General features: G+C 36.3%; 1 protein-coding gene across 1 annotated transcript; it reads left to right on the top strand.

The window, feature by feature from the left end:
- Positions 1 to 10,407: 10,407 nt before the first annotated feature.
- On the top strand, positions 10,408 to 21,831 carry LOC145774582 (uncharacterized). Its single transcript, XM_082585850.1, has 8 exons — positions 10,408 to 11,183; positions 11,747 to 12,187; positions 13,838 to 13,891; positions 14,105 to 14,287; positions 14,729 to 14,785; positions 18,191 to 18,225; positions 19,501 to 19,694; positions 20,715 to 21,831. The coding sequence occupies exons 1-8, from the start codon at positions 10,494 to 10,496 to the stop codon at positions 20,792 to 20,794; spliced, it is 1,734 nt and encodes a 577-aa protein (XP_082441976.1). The 5' UTR covers positions 10,408 to 10,493; the 3' UTR covers positions 20,795 to 21,831.
- The last annotated feature ends 2,277 nt before the right edge of the window (positions 21,832 to 24,108 follow it).

Below are 24,108 nucleotides of genomic sequence, written 5' to 3'. Positions count from 1 at the left end.
CTGATTAAAGTTTCCTTCAGCCTTGCAACGCACTAAAAACAAAAAATATACTTCATTATTTTTTGCCTTGTTATGAATATAGGTGTAATACTACTACATCAAATACAGTATTATATTTTTATTGTTTAAGTGTAATACTAAGTAGAGGGTTTTCATTGACTTGATGCTTTGCTATATCAAAATCATTAAAAATTAAATTTGTTTAGAATAAGTAAAAAACAATCAATCATCAACCTCTCAAGTACATGTAGCTCCACACATAATGAAAATGACACGGCTTTACAACATATTTTCACTACAAAAGCTTAAAAAGGCATTACCAACTCCAGACAGACACTAACTATTTCAAACCGTTTGCAGGTGCACCCGCTGTTACTTTTTAACTTCAAAATAACTTAATTTTATTTCAAATTATGGCAAGAAACGAAAATGAAAGGTAAATATTTTCGGCTTTAATAGGATTTGTTAAGAATTCAAAGATATAAAAAAGGTTATGTTTCAAAACGGAAATCTCTATATATTCTAAAAAAATAAAGATTTCAACGATTGTTAAGATCAAGTCAAACTAAATTGGACCAGGTTACAAAAAACAAAAACTACATTTATTCCAGCAAACAACAAACATATGCTGTACTCCGGTTGAAATATAGCAGGATTATAATGTTAACATGGACGTCGTAGCCTCCTCGTAGTTCGGACAAAATAAGCATGGTACGGTAGGCTATACACAATACAGCAAGGGTTTTTAACTCTTTTTTTAATTAAGTACCCCCTGAGTCGTAAAACAATCAACCCTAACCCCTAATAAGCTGATTCCAATTTAATGGTCTTTTTTTTCAAATAAGAGTTCATTATTAAGTGGTAAGAATATTGACTAATAATTAGTAACTTACAAATTTTAATGGTATTGCAATATGTGACATAACAATACCACAAGGATTGCACCATGAAGAGAAATCAGTGGGCAAATCGTTACACACGTATGGTCGCACACTCACATATAAGCTTGCTGGCAAAGCCTTGGGTTTTCTATTGTTGCATCACAATAACGCAAATTCAAGAAAAATGTGCGTACTATTTTCATCAACACACATTTTTCTTTAGTATAAGATGTTAAACAAAGCAACACATAAAAACCTAACTGCCATCCAAGTACCCCTAGAAACTTCCTTGTGAACACCCGAGGGTTTGCTAACCCCAGGTTAAGAACCCCGGCTATATAGTCTTGATACAGATGAGACTTATATGAACGAAGGCTTAATCAGTTTACCATTTGATGCTCCAATAGTCATTGGCAACTCTGAAATAGTTCGCTGCTATTTAGTAACGTACAAAACTAAGCTTATACGTATTTACAAGAAGGTAATAAAATCACTACAATTGAACTAATCTTAATGATTTTTATTCTGAAGTAAAAACTTTAGCAAGTTTTTTTCAAATAAAATTTGAAATATTTGGATAGACTAGAAAACTTTTTTTTTTAATTTTAGTTGCATGTTTTGAAGCGTTGACTGGTTCATAATATATTGCCCATAGTACATAGTGCTTGCATGAAAAGCAAAACGTCATGTTTTGCTTTGATTTTTTCATATTTATAACTCAACATTAACATGATGTGCTAAAATAATATTTTAGCAAACAATGAGCAGTCACTAATGCAAACTCTCATCGCAAATGCTATATTCAACATAATATGTTTATTTTCATCACGTCTCTACAAACGCTCCAGGAAGACTTGTTATTACTCAAGCTTTTCACATAAACAATTATGCATTTTGTATTACAAACAAGCATTCGCTTGTATTACAAGACATCTATCCGAGTCGTTCGTATCAAGCATGGTTGTTGGTTTAACCGTATCTGTTACTGGCGTAGACCCTATGGTCTCGCCCTCTGCTAATTCAGCAATTTCACATAGAAGCAGTGACGCTAGAAACCTGAGAATTCTTAACTTTTAGTTGTTTTTCTTGCCCCAAATTTTAATCCCGGTTATGTTGGTATCGGATAATTGTGAAGTTCACAATAAACCTATTGTCACAGCCAGTTATGAAATGAAAGAAATTTGCTGATATTCAATAGCTTGATTGACAGTTTACTATTAGCGTGCGGTTTCATTTTGTGTTTGTCGGTGGCGTTAAAATTAAATTTTGTACCCAGGCAGCAAAACCGTCATTTTTACATTGATTCAATGTCGAATTTGCTGTCTGGCTAGGGAGTCGCGATCTGACGCGATATGAGTCATTCTTTGCTGGCAGACAATAATTAGGAAGGTAATTTGTTATTTGCGCAAATTGCTTTGTAGTGCAAAAAGTGCATGTAATTCTGTTTGCACAAAAACGGAAAAAAAAATTGATAAAATTCTGTGTTCAACGCAAGAAGACTTTCAAAATTAAATGTGAACTGAAAAATTTGACCAAGAAATGGCGAAAATAGGTCAAAAACCGAGTCTTTATCACCTTTTCTACCTAAAATACAGCAATAAGAGAGACGTAGACCTGATGGTCTCAGCCAGTAACTCTTGCCGCCAAAGGGAAGCAGTAACAGAAACGGTTAACACCTGTCAGAAGATATTTCATTTTCTTGACTGATCTATTTTGTGTTGCATTATTAATTTTAGTATATTTATGAAGAGGAAATAAGATTGGAAGAACAAAGAAAGAATAATGAAGAAATCAAAAACAAGTTAATGAAAGAACAACATGAGGTATGTATGCGATAATAGTTGAATAAAAAATCAAGGTAACCATTAGTACAAAAAAATATGTATATATCGAAAATCGGTAGTGGATTTTTTGACAAAAGTACTTGGTTTTTAGAAACCACGTACTTTGAGTTTGGGATTCCTTTCAAGATTGAATAATATTACTGGTAGATCAGATGGCTGTCATATATTTAAAGTAACTTACAATTTTGGTAAAGAGGTGATTTTCTTTAACCATAACTATAATTAAAAGCTATGCAACGACCATCAGCACTAAACGTTTGGAAGATTAAAAAGATTTTCAATTAATTTTGAAACAAATTAATTATTAGATTCTTCTTGCGTTTTCACACTTTTTACATTCTTGAATGATTCATTGAAGGCCTGAAAAGCGTATTTTGGTCACTGTAATCAACACATAAAGAGCTTAAATCGCAGATAATACAGTAAACTCATGTTCAGCAAACATTTCGAAAACTAAACCGTTTTCATCTTCAGTTCCATTAGTGCTTCATTGAATATTATAATGGCACTGAAGATGAAAGCAGTTCAGTTTTTTAATTGTTTACTGAACATGTGTTCAGTATCTTCAGCTTTCCTTTTGGCTTTACTTTTTGATTACATTATCCAACCGTTTCAAACATTTTACACCTTACCTAGGTCACACCTTTGAAATTTTGAGGTAATTCTATCTTTGTATCGTTATTAGTCAAAGCATCTTCTTGTGTAAACATTTGTGTCGTAAACAAACTTTCTTTCGTAGCTTCAGCAGTCTTAACCTCAAGTCTTCAATTTCTTTTCCACTGGTGGAGGTATTAACATGTCCTAATTTAAATGGGATTACGAAATTTGCGTTGCAGATGGAATACGAAATCCACAATTTGAAGAAGCTGCTAATGACCAAGAAACTTAATCAAGAAGACAGTAACTGTATGAAGCCTAATTTCAACGACAAACTTGAAGCGTTGGAAAGACAAATCGCTGATCTGGACAATAAGTTGACCGATACTTCCAACAAACTTAAAGAAAATGAAATCGAAACTCAAAATTTAATCAGCAAAGTAAGTTCATTTGGCAATGCTTTGAGCTAGCGCCTCATACTGTAACAAAACTATTTTAAAATTATTACCTTTTTATAATTTATCAAAGCAGAAAAAGGCTTCGACACAAATCCTTTTTCATAGGAGTTTTATTTAAACGAATCAACGATATATCATACTCTTTACTTTGTCATTGTTCAAATTAAATATTTTGTTACGAAAGATGTTTGGATCCAAAAACTAAATACTTTAGTAAAAAACTACTTATTCTTACGCAGCTACACGTAATTTTTATGATACAACAAGGTATGATAAATTTTTAACATAACCTCTAAATGTAGACGTCAATGAGTCCAGGAGGAGGGATAGCAGGACTTCCTCCAGACGTCCCTGGCCATCCTCTCTTTATCCTATCCGATCCACATAGTGGAGCTGCTGCAGCGGTAACTCATGGAGCTTATACAGAAGGCGATCAGGTATCAAAAAAGGTTTTACGCCTCTTATTTTTCTTTATTGCAAAAATAGGCTGTACTTATTCATCAGGTTAGAGGTTGAAAAATCGGCTCTTTCGGTGACAAAACATGCTCTTATATTGGTAGCAATTACAAAGAATAAACATAAAATCATAAAAATATGGAAATGGATATAAAGTGCGGATGTGGTCTTCTTCTTCTTTCGTTTGAGACTAGATCAAATTTCAGGGCAGGTGGTGGAGAGCCAGGTGAGTGTAGCTTCGTCCAGCGTTGCTATACCATGCGTTCCATTTGATGCCTTGTAGATGGGACATTCGAGAACGACATGGTCAGCAGTTTGTTCCTCCGCGCCGCATTCGCAGGCCGATGAGGGAGCCAGACCCCACTTGTGCATGTTGGAATGGAAGCGACCGACTCCGGTTCGGATTCTGTTGAGCTTGACCCAAGTCGGCCGAGGAAGGTCCATACCAGGGGGGCGCGCCACCGGGTGGGGCATAAAACCATGTAGTTTAGTGTTGGTGGCGCACCATGCTGCATTCCAAGTGTCTCTCTGTTTGTTATCATTAGCCTGTTTTGTGCAGTTACCAGGACTCACCGCGAGGAGGTTGACAACATGAGTCCCGGATGTGGTAACTCATCTCTTTAAAGCATATATAACTTTTTGAGAAAGTGAAAAGGTATAAGAGAAAATCGAGTATCAGAGAAAGAGAAGAACAGAAGATCGCGATTTATAGAAACAGTTGACAACCAATCTTCGGATCGACGATGGCATATTATGATGATGTAACTTTATTGCATCAAAAATTTGTCAGAATAGTAGGCTATGTTTTTAAAGTCAAAATACCAAAAACGTCTTTAATTAAAATGACATGCGTTCGTAATCTATTTCTAAGTTTTCACTTTTTTGTTTTTACGTTTATTAAAAAAATTTAAGATGTTAATATTTGCAAAGAAAACAATGTATTTGACATTGAAAAGTATCACAACAAACTATGTTAGCCATAACGACAAAAAAGTTCATTTTACTTTATCATGGGCTTTAGTTTTTTTTAATTTAGTGGACACATAAACCCAAAGAAAGAAAAGTGTCGTTGAACGAATTGCCAAAATACAACCACATATTTTCTATAGGCATAAAACCAACAAGTTTTTAATCATTTATCACATCTTTATCCAACATAGGTTAAAAATATTTTAACCCTAGCGTGCATAACATGGGTCAAAAGGACCCAAGTGGTGCTACTCATGCTATGCACCAGTGTATTTTTTTCGTTTATGTAATCCAGAGTTAAGATTCCCATACAATGAAACTTTACAAGCTATTTACTGACAGGAATCATCTATTATTGATCCGCATGATGCTTTTATGAGGCACCGTAGGGAATCCATCGATCACACTTTAGCCCAGCAAGAAAATTTCAAGGTACGTCTGCTACTTAGCGATTGGGAAGTTGGGTACCATGCTCGGCAGTTGTACTTTTTTATTTGAATAAATCATCAAACTGTCAACTTTTAGGAAAGTAAAGTCACCGTAAACAGATAATTATACACAACAAATTAGTGAGGTCGAATAGACAAACTCACAAACATTATTAATTTAAACGTTTCCAGCAAAACGTTATGTCCTTATCAGGAAATAATGTAATGCATCTAACGAAAACAACAGATATCTGTAAATAATAATAAAGCAACTACGAGAGACTATTGGTGTGTAACTAAGATATCTTTCACAGTTGCTTCTGCATTATTCACAGGTTTTGAATTAATTCTGTTTGTTTTTTGTATATTTTTTGAATAATAAAAGTCAATCCCACTAATTTTTTTAGTACTATCTGCTTGCTGTACTGCAAAGTTGAGAGTATTTGTTAACAAGTTTACTTCCATTGATAAACAAAGAAAACCCGATAACTTGTTTGAAATTACTATAGGCTGAATTGGAGCTTCAGATGGCCAACATGAAAACAGAGTTGGAGAAGCAAATGAAAGAACAAAATGGAAAAGTAGAGACGAGTACAGACAATGTGAGTCTGGTGCTACTTCGCCTTGTGTTTTGCAAGATAGCAAGAAACTTCAAACAATGTCATTTCATTAGCTAATGCGTTATGTTATGTTTGCATTTGATTAAATGACTGGTGACGTCTACTTTTGTTTATCTACGACATTGTTACTTTTAACTTTAAATTAATGAGCGTTTCCCAAGGTTACATTGAAGGCAATTGTATGGTTACTGACATGACCTACATTGAAACCAACAAACTCATTTTAGTAAAGTAGGCTTTAATAAACTTAAAACGTGATTATCCTGCAATTGAAACTAGCTTTAAAGAATGTTAACAGAAAGTATTGAATGACAAACTAAAACAAGACTCTACTTAAACTGCCGATTGCACTGCTACACTGTTAACTGAAAACTAGAGAATAATAATAATAATGTTATGGTTTTATTTATTGTCGCTCTACAACAGCTAAGGTCTTTTAGCGACAGGGCTCATTTTTAATTTATATCTGGTTTACGATGTTATCACATTATCACCCGACTCATTCTCACTGCACTATGCAGGATAGAACACAATCGGTACCGTTTTTAAAGTCTTCGGTTTGACCCGACCTGGAATCGATCTCAGATCTACCAACACCAGAGCCGAAGGCGAAACCACTCGGCCACTGAGCTGGTGAAAACTAGAGAATGAACCAACACGAAAGAAACCAAGAGAAGCCAAGCCAGGCAATCGGCAAACTCACACTGCGCTGTTGGCAAGAGAGATGTGGTGCGTGACGACACGCGCTACACCACAGTTACTCAGCAAAAGATAATTTAATGGCACAATATTCCCAGAAACCCACTACGCTAGTTGGTGCGAATGTGTACCAGATCTGATGAGATGGCTCTCCGGTACGGTAAAGTTTAGTACCAGACTGAGTGGCTGTTTGGATTAGTTCTGTTTTTGACATTACGATTGCCTATTTGGTTTGGTTTGGTTGGTTTGGTTTTGAATCTTTATCCTCGGACTGACAAAGCCTTGATAGGTTATTCCTGGTACTTGTTCGCATACTTGTAGAGGCACTTGACGCAGGGCCGGTTACCGAGATTGGCAGAGTGAAGTTTTCCGATTGTTGAAGTCTTGTTGCCGAGAAATTATTCCATTCACTAGGTGCCGCTGAATGGAGAGCAGTCCTGAAATGCGTTGCTCAAGCGCACACCCCGAGAGTCGAACCAGCGCCGTGTGATCTTGAGCCCGGCGCGTAATCTTTCCCACCTTGCCATATTTGAAACAACTCTTCTTGATTGGCTACAATTTTTAGGTGATTGATGTAAGAGTCACCAACTTGGAAAAGCAAATTGAAGAGATGAATAAAAAAATTCAATCCGCTGAAGCAATGATTTGTAAAACCGAGAAACTACGTAAAAAAGAGTTGGTAAGAGTGTTTGGTTTTGAATCTTTATCTTCGCACTAACAAAATCTTTGATTGGTTATTCCTGGTAGTTTCGCATACTTGTAGAGGCTTTTGAAGCAGGGCCAGTTACCGAGATTGACAGAGTGAAGTTTCCGATTGTTGAAGTGTTTTTGCTGGGGAATTATTCCATCTATTAGGTGCCGCTGAATAAAGAGCAGTCCTTACAATGCGTTGCTCAAGCGCACACCCCGAGAGTCGAACCAGCGCTGACTGATCTTAAAACTTCTTCGTTCACGAAGTCACGCGCTAACCAATGAGCTATCGCGGCATACAATGCATTGAATAGCTGGATTCTTGTTGAGCAAAATATTTGTGGTAATTGTGTTTTGTATATTTTTGTTTAGTCGCGAACAGATGAAATAAAAAAATAAATTGAACTAAACTGGAGTTCTTTGACGCGTGTTTTTGAACATTCATTGCTCGATTTCATTTCAAAGGCATTTAGTTTGTTTTTATTAAATAAAACATTGATTTTACCACTGGGGTTCTCGGAATTTCCAGTGTAACTACTGCACTGATGAGACCGGGAGGTCGAAACGGTGTGCACTGTCTGCAGTTAAAAATACTTTATATGGCTTTCTGAGTTTAATGACAATCAAAGTGGTTGTGTGGCTGTCAAAAAGATTAGTTTTTTTTCAATACTCTCTTAAATATAAATATAGATGAACAAAATGGAATATAATTAAGTAAATGAAGTCGCTATTTCCAAAATGACCTTGATAATCTGCTTACTCTAAAATTTGATCTTAGGGGAGTTTCTTTATTTACAATATTAGCCTATTAAATATTATATTATATAGTAATAAAATATAGCCTTTACTATGTAATCTCTGTACAGAATATGTATTACTGTAATACGTATATATACAGTAAATAAAATATTGAAAGTTATATTTGAATAAGAACTAAAACATGCCGTCGATTGTGGTGTAGTGCCGCTTCGACGGCACCCTCTGATTTCTCTCATGAACAGTACACCGCTCAAGAGAGAAATGCCTAACGCCCTTTCTTAGGGCTATGGCCTACTGAACTAAATCCACTTTGTAAAGGAAGAAATACACTTTCTGTGGGTTACCACATTGATTGTGCTAAAATCGAAAATTATGTTGATGATTAAGGAGGGAAAGAGTAGCCACCCAGAAAAGTCTACCAATCATTCGAAAAAGCACCACGATCATCATCAGCATCCCAGAGATGACGTTAAGAGATTGATTAGCCAACTGAGGTAGCTATTAAGATGTACCAACCATCGGTGTTTAACTTGGTTTGTCAAAATGAATTTATCAACTGAATTGTTTGTTCCATGAGTGAACAGTGGTTCAACACTTATTAGTGCTGTCAGTTAGTAAAAAATGAAAAGATTAATTACAGTAACCAACGCTTTACTTAAGCTTAAATAAAAATAAACCAAAAAATGAAATTATGAAAAATAAAAATGAACAAGATCATAAATTGACAAAAGATTGTTAACATTCCTTAATTTATTAACTTTTGGGTGAAATAGGAGAACAAAGTTTTGGAAATATGGTGCTTTACTTTAGGCCATCTATGTACTAAAAAAGCAATTATTATTGGCATATTTTTTGTAGTTTAAGCCCTAAAGTAACCCCAGCCCCAGACAGAAAAACAAACGGCGGTGAAAAAAAAGTCAAGCTACACAAAACCTCCTCACTGGAAACAGACTCAAGCAGCCAACAGGTAACTTATGTAATTTGATATTTTCCAGTGTTATCGCGCCCTAATCAATAGCTAAAGAAAGTGTTAAAAACATTATAATCTAAAATTTATTGATGTCTACTGGATGTAACGTATGGTACAGAATAATAATCATATGATAGTGTAGCGTAAACAAGTAAAATGTGTTTATTTTGAGCCTGGTTTTTAGTATAATTTAATCTTGATTATTTTTTGTCTTCTTAGTAAAATTAATATGATGTTAAATTTGAATGATGTTATTACTATAGCGATGGCTGTTCCTATTTGGTTTCTTTTTGTTGTAAATTAAACTTTTACTTATGCGGGCAACGTGTCAAAGCTTCCAACTTTTAGTTTTTGCTTTCTCAAGGTGCTATATACAGTGTTTAACTTTGCATTTTTAACGATCCTCCATTGTTCAAGCTCCCAAGGAAGAATGTGGATGGAGATGATGTAAAACAGGTCCAAAATGACGACACCGAATCAGACGACGAAGTCATAATACTAGATGACGCATCTCTTGAAAACACAATTGTGACGCCACATACGTCAGACAAACACATCAGTAACGACACTTCTCGAACAGACAAGCAAATGGAAAAGAATTCTGACGTTACTTCATGTGCAGCAGATCACAGCGAAAGCACAAGGAAAGACGACTTCAATGCAAAATTAGTTTCAACTAGTCTAGAAGAAAATCAAAAGTCTTCACTGCCACGGGGCATCGAAGCGCAAATTGAATCCGAAGGAAGCCAATTTGTGGTGGAATTGACAATGCATCAATGTGATTCAAGTGATGAACAAGAAAACATCTCGAAGTTTAATGAAAATGAGAGCAGTGTTCAGGTTGAAAATTTAAAACCAGATTCTTTTGTAAGTGGAAAGGAAATCATTAGAAATAATGCTATAAAGGAAAACAAAGATAAATCACAGGATGTTGAAATTTTAAAACTGGATGTTCTGACTGCTTTAAGTGACAACACTATCATTACAAAAAGTGATAACTCAAATGCAAAAACTGAACTAAAGTTGCAAACGAAGAAAGATGATCTAAACTCGAGATGTGCAGTCTTATCGCAACACAAGCGAACCAATCAACAACACAATGAAATTAACTCCAGCCAGAATATGCAGCTTAAAGAAATAAGGTGTACAAGCGTACAAGAAAAAAAGGAAGTGCCTTTGCAAAGTTCCTCTTTTATTAACACAGATAGTGCCACACGTAATAAACCAGATCAAAGTGCGGTGCCACACGTTGAAACAAAACAATCAGGAAATGAAAACGAATCAAATAATGAGCTGGAAGGTGCCAAACCAGTAAAAGCTCCTACAGAAAATATTAAAACCAACACTAAACCAACTACGGTCACCGTAAAGCCAATAACCAGCCCTCACACGCCTTTTACTAAAAGTTCTGAATCACAGTCTAAACCAAGTGCAATCAAAAAGGCGTTCGAATCTAAAGAGAGTGATAAGCGACCAGCGAAGGAAAACGTGGCAATTGACAATAAGGTGTCCGCTGCTTCTGTGAGCAGAAAATATCTCTCTTCGGAGAAAGACAACGGAAAAGGGTATGGTTCCTTATTTACAAAGCCATCCTCAAAGCAATCGATGCAAACCAACCTTTCAACAAGCAGATCTTCCAGTCGCAAGGCGTTTGCAACAAATCCCAACTTCACCCCTACTACCGGAAGTCGAAACTTCAGAAGAGGATCTATTGTTGACGGTGGTGGACAAGGATCTTTGGTTGAAAAATATAGACTTAAAAGCCAACTTGAAAAGAAAGAGGAAGAAATTGATGAATCACGTAAAATTAAGGTGATCATAATAAAGGTGTTCGTGATGAAGGTGTTCATAATAAAGGTGTTCGTGATGAAGGTGTTCATAATAAAGGTGTTCGTGATGAAGGTGTTCATGATAAAGGTGTTCATGATAAAGGTGTTTATGATAAAGATGTTTATGATAAAATTGTTTATGATAAAGGTGTTCATGATGAAGGTGTTTATGATAAAGGTGTTCATGATAAAGGTGTTCGTGATAAAGGTGTTTATGGTGTCGGGACTTTGGTAACCTAGAAGATGTTTTGTTCAGAAAAGTTCAAAAATAATGATGACGCATTGTAAACTTGCAATTATTTTTGCATGATATCTATCAATGCTTGCAGTTTAAAGGTAGACCATGGATGAAGTGCATTAACTTTTGGCCCGATATGTCGTAGTAGTTAGTGGTAAATATAATGTAGGCCTGCATTTGAAAACATATTTGTGAAGTTTGTATGGGTAAAAACTTAAGTCTAATTTAAATTTATGAGTAAAAATTTAACTAAAGTCTTCCTTTAAAACCTCGTTATGTTCATTAACTATAATGAAAAATTTGCACAGCTGGAAAAGCCGAATAAATTTGAATCTAAAGATGCGACAGCTTCAGTTGAAAATGCAAATAAATCGCCGAAAAAAGCTTCTGAGCACAAAACAGACAAAGTGGAAGAAGTATCGGACGCGAAAGACAAGAAATCTTTCTTTGGAGAAAAAATGTCTAAATTATTTTCCCAAGAGAAAAAGAAAACCAATGACTCTGCTTTAAAAAGTTTATTAAAAATAGAAAAAAGTTTTATTGTGAAGCCTTCTGTGGATACCAAAGCTAAACCCAAAAAACAAACCACGTTTGTGGTGGAAGAATTCAAGAAAAGTCCATCGCAAAAAGAGAAGGGAAAATTAGAGTCTAAAGCAACCAACCAAACGGAATCATCCAAAACTAACCAACCAAAACCAGCAAAAGGAAAATCGTTTTATGCGTCTTGGTTCTCTAAAGGTTTTAAAAAGGTACAAGGAAACACTGCATGACCAGCAAGCAACCATATTTGTGGAACTTCAAAATTACGTTGAAGTTTTGTATCGATATTGATCCTGCAATTAGCTACATTAATATTTGCACTTGTTTCAGCCTTGGTGAAGTTTGTAATTCTTGGTGTCATGTAGAGCAGTGGTCTCCAACCTTTTTAAGAAGCGACCCCAATTTAAATGAAAATGAAATCAGCATTTACATGCGACCCCATTTTGTTTTCCGATACGGAGAAAAATATTTCAAGTAATGCTGAAACTAAATAATAAGAGTAAGTACGCGCAATTACAGAGAAATGTGGCTACACAAAAGTATTCCAAAATAACTGTTTTTTTGGTCTCTTTTTTTCCAGTCATGATTTTCACAACTTCCTTCAATACTGGCAGCAGCATTTTTTCTCCAATTGTATGGGCTTTCTTTTGCTTTGCAATCTGATAAGAGGCGACATACGAAGAATAAACAGCAGCTTTATTTACCGCTGTAAATGCTTTCATCACACTTGCTTGTGACGCAAGAGATTGCAATTTACGTTTAAAAAAAAATCAGATGGTTTATCCACGCAGCCTGGATGATTTTTTTTAAAATGACGTTTAATTTCATCGATTCTTTTGCTAGAATTTTAAGACAGATCACACACTTTGGTTTGCCATTAAATTCAGTGAAACCAAGTTTTAAAAAAGCCTCGTAATACTGATCTTTTTCTGGTCTTATTTTGCTGCCATTTTTGTATATTATTTAGCTATACTTGGTACTGTAACTACAAATTACCACTACTAGCTGCAAAGGAAACCGTAAACAGCCGGTGAAATGTCTGCACACTACACCAGTCCTGCATAAATAACTATTCGCACGTTCTGGAGTCACCTTGAATAATAAAAAGTTAGTCTAAACTAGCATCGTCAATGCTTTTGATCTGTGTCCTACTTGTCGCAACTATTGCGTTTTTGATTAATGCACCACAATGGTTTAATTGTGATGCGAGGTAGCTGTACTCCAAGGAGTCCAAAACACAGGCAAAGGTTGCGAACTAGAAGTAGAACAAAAAAAATTTTTGAAAAAGTATCAGTCTTTTTTTCGGTAATAAATTGAAACGATAATAAATTGAATATGGTGAGTTGTGGCGACCCCAGGAAAAGTTAAGGCGACCCCACTCGGGGTCGCGACCCACAGGTTGGAGACCACTGATGTAGAGGCTTGGTTTAATAATACTGTCATGACCTGGCATATCGCAAAATTGGTGGAAGTGTTACTGTGTTTAAGTCATCTCTTTTTACATTAATTTTGATAGCAAGCTTTATTAATTTTAGGAAATTGAGTTGCGCAAAATTGCTTGTGTCAATTGTGTTCTGTAAAATTTGATGTCATATTTTTCAAGGATAGTCTTTGAAAGATTTTGTGGTTAGTTAATCTATTGCTGTAATGGCTCACTGTACTTCTCAAAAAGTAGTTAAACCTAAATTTTGTAATAAAGTATACACACAGTGAGCACTGTGTACAACCTCATGATTGAGAGATGCTTTGTAGAGAATGTTAATAACATTCAGTAAACCAAAATGACTTAAAGTGTCGGTAAGTTTAGATTCTGGATGATTGATACATTTAACACTCTTTCTTATTTTATTGGATTTTAGGGCAAGCAAACTGACGAAATTGCATCAGAAACAACGTCATCAGATAAACAACAAGTAAGTACAACTATCAAAACTTTGGGACGTTTTGTGCTTCATGATAAAAATGTTTTGGTCTAATAGTATTCAATTTTTTTATCTATTCAATGTTCAATGCAATTTATTTAATTCACTTTGATATGCATTAATATTTTTTTTTACAAAATTTTGAAACAAATATTGCATTTTTGACCCTTGAAAACAAAGCAAGACACAAAATATACTGAACAGAGTGCAAGTGTGACGTCACCCAAAGCCAGCGAACAAAATCTCAATTTCTCTTCTGGTCGAAAATCGACAATGTCGGCAGACATTACCAGCGACATTAGTTCGCTAGATGGTAGCAAAGAGTCACATGGTAGAATAAAATCAAGGGGCGGACACCTGGCTGATAGAGAGGTGACAATAACGTCGGTAAGTTATTTCAGTCTTTGTGAACACAGCTAAGATTTTTAATAATTTTATTTTATGGTAAACACATTTTTATTACGGAACATTGATATGCTGCTTTTTCCGGTCGTGATTTTCTTGTCCTTAAGTAACCCTCGGTGTGCTGTAAAAATACACAGTTAATTAATTTTTTCCATGCACTGAATAATTCTAATTTACTCAAATACCTAACACCAAAACAAATTAAAAAATTGTTAACAATCTTCAACCGTATTCGATCTAAATGACCAATATCCATTATTATTTTAAAAAACTATATTGTAAATGCTCTGATCTGCCTTAGCGCCATGTTAAGAAAATATTTGAAATTTGCTAGTTACAGTACAGCCATGTATTATTCCATGTATCATACAGTCCCACCAATTCGACATATTATTGAAATTTCTGTATCTTTTGGCATATTAGGTTGGCAGTGGTTTCACTCAAGTTCAAACCGAAGATGCATCTCAAGTTCAAATACCCGTAAGAGTATTTTAGTAGGCTACACTTATCCATAAGCTTCGGTTACTTTACTGTTTTTCCAAGAATACAAAACAATCTTTTGAATAATATAATCCAGTTGTTTTTATAATTTCCTCAAACGCTTTTATGATATTTGAAAAATATCCAAACTTCATAAAATATGTCGATTGATAAGTACTTTTGAATGATTGACTATGTTTTCAAAATTTATTTAAATTTTTCTTATATTGACAAAATATGTTGATTAGAGTTTAGGCGTTAATGCAGATGTTGCTTACATTGAGGGAAACTGTCGATAAGAAATATTGCAACTGTAACTCCGAACACCATCTGCACAATCTCCAGGCACATGCCTGTTGTCTTTCCCCAGACAGCAAAATCCGTCATTTTTACATTGATTCAACGCCTGCAGACGTTGAATCAACGTAAAAATCACGGGTTTTGCTCACTGGGTAATTTCCTGCTGAGTTGTAAACAAGTGAAAACAGCAGTTCTGCCAGCAAGTCAGGTTGAGGCATCTGTTGTAAAAGATAGCATGCAAAAAGTAATAGCCAAAGCATCCATTCTTGGTGTATAGGCTGCCAAGTAATAACAGTTAATTTTGTAGTGAAGGATCATTATGACGCAAACAATCAACTTGTAGTGGCCATTGGGAGACGATTGTTGGAACGATTGTTAAACACATTAAAAGCCCAAATCTTATTTTGTCAAGTACATCCTCAACAAAAAGGTTCTTGCGTAACAATAAAAGTGTCGAATAAACAATTGTTCTTAATCTTAACCGACGAAAGCATAACTTTAGGGCACCATAATATCCAAGATATTGACATTGGAAAAGCGCTGGTTGAAAACCATTTTTCAACACCACTTTTTGACAAACAATTATCGTCGTCAAAGAAGTAATAGTTTGCAGCTGCAGACGTCACCAGAACAAAAGAAAGGGCGTTGCTGACGAGAAAGATGCTTTTGAAAGTGATAAAGGAAAGACAACACTTAAAACTTCGTAAATATCTCATTGGTCATTGCCATAGCAACGACAAGAAGTGTTGTGACAATGCAAAACAAATTGAGGGAGACCAAGTTAAAAGAAGAGAATATTTATTTGAAAAAGAATCTAAAGAGAATAAGAAACAGGAGAAAGGTTAGTCTGGAAATGAAACTGATAAAATATAAAACAATAACCAGAGATGCAGACAGTTTAGCTTACTTCATGAACAGACAAATTAAATTGACACACTAGGTTAAACAAGAATAGTTTCTTCACGTCAAACTGGTTTGTATTTTTGCATTAAAGCAATTCTTTTTGTGGTACCGGTACGGATTATAAAATATTAGCTTAAATCCTTTATCTTTTTAGAGCAGGGGTCCGCAAATACTTTTTGGTGCGACCCAACAAGCAATTGTTCGAAATCTTCGCGACCCAAACGTTTCGGAAGTATATAATTTTGCACAAAACACTTTGCAAAGTAATATCAATTCCAATACGGTCGTCCCCGCTTATTAAGGCCACATCGGGACCGGACAATTTTGCCTTATTAAGCGGGAGACAATTTTCTACCACTCCTATACCTTCAGTAATTCCGGAATGGACCAAATTGGGCTTAATAAGCGGGTGAACCTATTAATCGTGTGCTTCGTCGTTGTCGTCGTCGTGCAAGCCTCTGGGGCCGAGGGTCTATCCTTTTACCGCCCCAGACTCAGGATGTTCCCGAACTTCACTGGAAGGCTACTAGAGAGCAGCCAGTCTTTAGTTTTATCATCCATGACATGCAGACCTTTTACTCCGTTAGGTGGTTTGAAGATGGTACAATCATTGATGATGTGGTCTGCGTTCTGTTCCTCGACACCACATTCACAAGAGGAGGAAGAGGCCATTGCCCAATGGCGCATGGTTGAGCGGAAAAGCCCGACGCCCGTGCGAAGACGGTTGAGGCGCACTCATGCTTGTCTTTGTAGTGTCAGGCCGATGGGGCATGTGTCGGCGTCGGAGATGAACAAATGGAGTTTGGTGGTACTTGACTTCCATTCAGAATTCCATTTATAGTCCGCCCAACTAGCCACAGAGATAAAGTTCATCTGCTTCGTTGATCAGAAGTTGGGCGACTGGCACGAATGGGTGTCTTGATTTCAGTCGACGGGGTGCTGGTTTGGGGGAGCTGAGATCTTGTGATAGAGAAGATGGTTAGGCTCTAGTGCCCGTCGGCCAAGAAACAGAGTGGCTTCTTCGCGACGAAGATCAGCAGGTTGGATGCCAGCGAGAATGGCAAAATTGTCCAATGGTGTGGGACGCAGGCATCGGAGCCTGCCAGGCGCTTGAGCAGTGCAGCGCGGGATGTCATTTTCTTGCGCAGTGACGCCAAATGGTGGCGGTATGCGTACGATCTGTCTAGTGTCACCCCAAGATATTTTGGTTCGGGGCAGAAGGACAGAAGTTTTCCATTGTTCTGAACATTTAGCTCACGATCAGCTTCCCGATTGTGTAAGTGGAAAGCTACCGCCAAAGTTTTGTTTTCGCTGAGTTTCAGTCGCCAGTTCTGGAGATAAACTGAGAGATTTTTCATGCCCTGGCACAAGGTGTCTTCCAGGATATATAACCGTGGGCTTAACTATACTGTACTACAATCGAAAGTATAAATTTTCTTGTAGCCTACCAAATTGTACAAAACTCAGCACATCAAAAACTATTATGATTGTATTTATTTTTGCCATACAAGTTATATTTATGGTAAGTTTAAACCGTTTTGCGACCCAGAGTGGATGGTCTCGCGACCCAAATTTGGGTCGCGACCCACTATTTGCGGACCCCTGTTTTAGAGTACCTTGGTTAAAACTAAAACAATATTTTTTTAATTAAAAAAGCCTTTAATATTTCAATCCTTGCAATAGTGACTCTAGGGGGCACTTGACCACCCCCCCCCCCCAACAAAAACGAGACACATGCATTTACCTTTTTTAAATTTCTTGCTTGCTACGCTCGCTAAATCACATGGATGATTGAAATTTTTACGTATGCGTAGCCATAAAACATAATTGATTTTGTGGCAGAATTAGTGGTGCGATACTGACGAGCCCAGCCTCATGGGCGAAACACGGTGTCTATCGCTGTCAATTCTTGCTACAAATCGGCTGCCGAGAAACTGATTTCTGTTTTGTTAGAACTTTTTAACACGTTTTATGGATCTGCTGTTGCATCATTGCATGTTCTAATTTGGCTTGTAAAGAAAAGTAACTGAAATCTGTGTTAGTAAGTGTTTTACTGATGTCAGTCAGGTCTAATTAATTTTGTGTTTATTGGTTGAACATTATGGCATTAGGCTACTGCTAATTTGTATTTATTAAATGCTGGCATTTGCACATTTTTTGCATATTTACATATGGCATACCTAATTATCTATTTTCTTGCAGTCTTCTTCATGTGCAGCGGAACGTGGGTGGGAAAAGTAAGCGAATAATTTTGTTAAAATTTATTATGAAAAACTATTTGATGTAAAATCTTTCCTAATCACTGATCAGCTTTCAAATTATCATCGACTCTTTTTTACCTTTCCAATCAACATTTTTTACCATCTGTCACTTAATTGGGCCTATGGAACTCATAGGTAGAATGAACACTTTTCATTGATTTGTTTTCGTTGGTAAAAAGTGCTTTTTCATGTCGAAAACCTTGCAACGAAGCATCGAAATTTATAATACTTATGAAGAAGATTAATTTGTTTCTAACACATACACTATACAATATAATAGTTAGTTGGTTGGTTTTGATTTTTTTTCGGACTAAAAAAACCTTTAACCCTTAGAAGGTTGGGCTCCTGGAGTCTTGCTCAGTTTGGGGCGGGTTGTCGATTCTTCTTATGCTTTAGGAGTGATATCTCTGTTATTTTTTAAGACACGGTTTCAAAATTTTGGATTTACTTTGTAAAATTATTCACGCTGAGCATATCCGAAAATTAAAACTATGTAAATTTTAGAACTGCTCATATACGTTGAAATGTTGAGGTGACTTATGACTGTAATTGTAGAGTGAGTTTACACATTATTTTTTTGTAGAGTAATGAAGAACATGCATTGCAACGTTGTGACTAAAATTTTTTTACATAATTTTACATACAGTCAATTTCTTTCACGCTGTGAAACAGTTAGGATTAACGAGACATGGGCCAAATTAATTACTTTCATCCAGCTGGTGGGAAAATTTTGAACAATAGAATATGAAATATTTCAGAGGATGTGCTGAGAAATGCCTTATATCTCTCAATTTATAATCTTTATTTGCTAAAAATTTCAGCTCAATAGAGGTGAATAAAAGTTAGAAAAAGTCAAGAAATCTCATAGTCGCAGCCTCAGTGGTTTTAGAGATACAATTGTCGATACAAAAAAGTTGAATTGACAGCCCCCCAACCTTCAAAGGGTTAAAGGGTTATTCCTGGCAATTTGGCATACTTGTAAAGGCTTTGACCTACAACTGCCGCAGGGCCGGTTATCGAGACTGGCAGTGAAGTTTCAAATTTTTGAAGTGCTGTTGCCAGGAAATTATTCTATTCACTACATACCGCTGAATCGAAGCAGTCCCAAAATGCGTTGCTCAAGCGCACACCCCGAGAGTCGAACTAGCGTTGCTTGACCTTGCAGTTCTTTGTGTACAAAGTCGGCTTTTAACCAACTGAGTTAACGGGATGAAATTATCTCTCTGGACTGGACTGCCATTTTTTTTGTAGATCTGAAAGTAGACAAAGTCTGTTGTACGGACTTGGAACAAACTGGTGTATTTGCCCAAAACCAGTATGGAAATATCTCGGGGATGAAAATGATGAGGAACCAATTACAAGGCGCAAATGCATCTCAATCATTATGGGATCGGTGTTGGCTTTCCTTCTTCTTGCGGTTGTCCTTGGTCTAATTATCGGGCTTGGTGAGTTTGACGTAAAATTGCAGACTATATACTTCACATTGCTCAAACTAGCCTATTTGAAACCTCCCTTGGGAATACCTGAATGAGTAACTAACCTTGACACAGGTTTTCACCTAAGCAATGATTTAGTTTTTTCCTCTTGTTTGTATTATCATCTATTCAGTTTGTGTTTATTGTGAGCCTCAAAGTAACAATAATCAAGCTGTAAGAGTAATAAGTTTGGTGAGTTTTTTGCGCAGGACTCGTGCAGGTTCAATTTGATAAAATCCAAACATGGTATTGTTGATTTCATTGATATTTAATTACCGGTTATAAGCCGGGATGTGACAAAAATATATTTTAAAAATTTGTTTTTAAGATTATTGTCTGAAATAAATTATTGATCAGGTTCTGGCTTAAAGCATAACGCTTGCAATTTTTAATGTTTGATTTGGAAACACTTCTTTATATTGTATCTGGAGAGGAAATTATTTTTTTTATTCTACTGCTTTTGTGACATGTACCATACACTCGTTTGAAAACATAGGCTATAATATGTTTATCTATGCAAATTACTAACATCACGTAAGTTGAATTATTGTTGTTACTTCAAAATGGTAGCGATTTTAAAACAGCATCAAGTTTTTCAGCAAGTTTATTTCACTATGGTGCTTGAAAAATAGACCAAACAAAATGTTGATTCTTGGCTAAATGAGTTTGTGGGCTGGTTTTGAATCTCAATGCTCGGAGTAATTCCTGAAAGTTTCGCATATTTGCAGAGGTTTTAAACCACTGACGCTACCCCGGTTACCGAAATAGACTGTAAGGAAAGTGAAATTTTCGATTGTTGAAACGTTGTTGCATGTAAATTAATCCATCCACCAGGTGCCGCTGAATGAAGAGCATTCCTTAAAATGCGTTGCTCAAATGCACACCCGAGAGTCGAACCAGCGTTGCTAGCTCTTGTAGTTTCTTCGTGCACTAAGTCGTTAACCAACTCAGCCATCTTGGCAAACAACTAAATCAATTTATTTCTCACAGCCACCAGCGGACAAGCACCAACAGACTCTCCCATCCGTTTCGTCGTCATTCAAGGAGATAACGAAGGTGGTGGAGCCTAATGCAATGCATAGTCAAGAAACCCTCAAGCAAATATTAATATGGGCTGTTTTTGCAATAATTCGACATTGTGCCTGCCAAAATGGTGGCAGTAGTGCAAACTGTCGAAATCAATGGTGCTCTACAAGTGCTACAACAAATTTGCATAAGTGACATTAAGCAACAACAAATTTGTGCAGTGAACAATCTCAGCTTGGACCAATGGGATAACAATAAACTCAACAAAATATCGGTATGCTTACATTTCTGGAAGCTGACGTACGGAGTTTGCATTTGAAATCAGTTGGACAATTGGTCTTGACTTTCCTTTGTTATGTTGCATCCGGCTGAAAAAGGCAGATAGTGCCGGATATTTTCTTTAACCTTAACCTGTCCACAGATCTGCATTTGTGTTTTTTTTTTCTCGCTTTTTTACCAACGTAACTGATGTACACTAGGTTGACAATTCTGTTGTATAGCGCTATGTGAATCACTCAGTGTTTTACAGTATATCAAAAATATAGTCGTATTGGTTTTATTCTTAAGCGTTTATCAGCCATTAATTTGCCATACAACTCAACTCAATTTATTCCTCTATTAAAATAACGATAAACATTACTGCTGGAACTGGAATATTGCTTTGCGGCTGCCAACGATGCTTTTGTTATGTAGGTCTATTGTGGTGTTATTTCAAAGATTATGATCTTTCATCGATTACATGATGAAATAGTATTTTCAAACTTTAAATTTTGATACTGTGCTACGCAAGCTCCAATATCAGGACTAAGGCTTTTAGCTGTTTTGCAAAAAATATAATGTATGTACAAATTATACATAATTTAGATATTGAAAGCACTTCTACAGCAACAGGTCTTTAAGCATTTATGAAACGCTGTAATCTTATTGTACTGTAATTCACAGCTCTGAAGTGTCGTATCATGTTTGGAAGATGTAACTTTACGAGTGCAAAGTCAAAAGACTGACTGTTTTGTTTACTACCTCGTTAATATTCGGACGAAGCAATGTACATTGCAAACGATTTCATGCCGTGACGCGTTATTGCTGTAAAAATACTCACAATTAAACATTTTGTGAACCTCTGAATTGAGATATCGCTGGGTGAGATAGATGTTAGTTGTACGAGAATTTGTAAACATGTATTCATGCGTTCAACCAGTGCAGTTTAAAATCAAATGACCAGTGCAGTTTAACCAGTAGCCTAGCTACTACTCAAAGTCATTGTTGACATAATTAATGATCAAGTTAAGACTATTTTCAGTTGTTTGGTATATAACACCATAGATATTTTAGAGATTGAAGGCTACTTCTGTCAACATTGTGTTATATTCACCATGTAAACACATTATTATCTCACCTATTTTTCACTGTTTTAACTAACTGGACATTTGGTAACATTTTTAAAATCTTTTGTGTGACCGGACCTACCGTGCAGCCAAGAGTTACTACAAGTAGGCGACCAAATTGACAGTTCATCTAAAGCTTTAACCTGCCATTTCAACCGACATAAAAGATTTAAACAATAACGGAAGAGGTGTAGGCTACAGGGGCTGGAGTTTTAAAATATTTATGATCCGGAGTCTCAGGTGGAGCTGGAGTCGGAATGGAGCCGGAGTTTAAATTTTTGGTAAAAACAGCCGGATTGGTGCAGGATTAAGTTATGATTGTTTGCCTGTTGAAACTTTTAGGTACAAATATTTACTCTGCACTTACAGTAGCTCAATTGTTATTTTTGTCTACTTCTGCGGTTTCATTTTTTTCAAGTAGTCATTTTCACATTTAAAAATGTGGGTTTTTTCGTGACAAGTTATAGAGAAGATATAAGTTATAAAACAACCTGGATTGTGGCTTATGGTTTGCGTCCGGAGTCTACTAGGAGTCAATATTCTCCAAAACAAATGGAGTCGAAGTGGAGCAGAAGACCAGAAAACCTGACTCTGTACACTTCTGATAACCGCAGCAATATAATCATTGCTGATTCAGCAAAGAATTACTAATGTATGTTCTTTGTATGGATTTAAAGTGCTACATCTACTCGTAACAGCCAGTTTTTAAGGTGTCATTTTAGGTAAGCTTGTTCTTGCAAATGTTCATCATTTTTTTTAGAAAATTCCTTAGACTTTATAATTATAAAAAAGGTATTAACCCGGTTAATGGTGTTTCGTAACCCATGTTTTGATAGAAGTAACTGATTTTGCTCTGTGGGAGTCCTTGAATTTCATACTATGCTTGTGGGCCTTACGCTTCTAAAGTGGACATTTTTGGTGGAAGCTAATTGATAATGGTTAATCTACCAAAGACAAACAAGCACATCAAGGAACGGTAGTCGAAGAAAAACACGGAAAATCAGCTGTAAGCGAATACCAATAATCTTGTTTTATTTTGCGCCCATTGCTACAGTACACTGCAATCACAGATGCAACAGAAAGCAGCGAAAGGGTATATACAGTAATTTCCGAGTCAACTGCGCCCATTAGGTTGGCATGCTACTAAGTGTCTTTGTCGGGACACAGGTGGGGACAGGTCGTGTCCTCTGGAACGGCATCGAACCGACCCTTCTTCTCATTCTTAATAGGTCACATGGCCGACAACAAAAAACAACACAAAGCCCTAGTTTAAACATATTTAACAATTGCATTTTTTGAATTTGTACTTGACAAAACACTTTAAAAACTTAATTTGAAAGCCGCTTGTAGGCACCAACCGAATCCTCATAGCTCAGTTCGTTACGTGCCTGGCATTACGGACAAGTCAAGGTGAAATGGCGCTGGTTCGATTCTCGGAGTCGGTGATTTAGCAGCGCATTTGTTGAACAGCTTTTTATTCAGGGGCGCTTAGAAGATAAAAGAATTCATAAGCAACACTTCAACAGCAGCAATCGAAAACTTCACTTTGACAATCTCGGTGATTGTGCCTGTGTCAGTGGTTTAAAGCCTCTACAAGTATGCGAAACTTCCAGGCCCAAGTCCGTAAAGAGGCTTTCTCAGTCCGAGGGTAAAGATTTAATCAACCAACCATTTGCTTGCTAATCAACAGGCAAGGTAACGTTTTACTAGGGTCAGCGAGGTGCACATTTATAATAAAAGCCTTTACACTCCATAAAAACTGTAAATTAAGTGTATTGTGACACGCAGTCAAAGTTTCTATTATTACAATACGTATGACAAAATACTTTCATTATTAAAATACGTGCTTGCGCATTACGACGACGTCAGGCATTGCAGCGCAAGCCATAATCTCCAGACAAGGTTATTGTGTTTTGATAAATAATCTTTCAATAAAAAAAAAACAATATTTGACTTATCAAATCTACAATTTC

The sequence above is a fragment of the Aplidium turbinatum genome, chromosome 7 (genome assembly GCF_918807975.1).
Source record: "Aplidium turbinatum chromosome 7, kaAplTurb1.1, whole genome shotgun sequence".
Lineage (NCBI taxonomy): Eukaryota > Metazoa > Chordata > Ascidiacea > Aplousobranchia > Polyclinidae > Aplidium > Aplidium turbinatum.
This window is presented reverse-complemented; position numbering and strand designations above follow the sequence as displayed.

Coding starts and splice junctions, on each gene's coding strand:
- LOC145774582 (XM_082585850.1), top strand. CDS start 10,494: ATGCAGCTTAAAGAAATAAGGTGTACAAGCGTACAAGAAAAAAAGGAA. Junction 12,188..13,837: donor TCTCTAAAGGTTTTAAAAAG/GTACAAGGAAAC, acceptor ATTGGATTTTAG/GGCAAGCAAACTGACGAAAT. Junction 13,892..14,104: donor CGTCATCAGATAAACAACAA/GTAAGTACAACT, acceptor TATACTGAACAG/AGTGCAAGTGTGACGTCACC.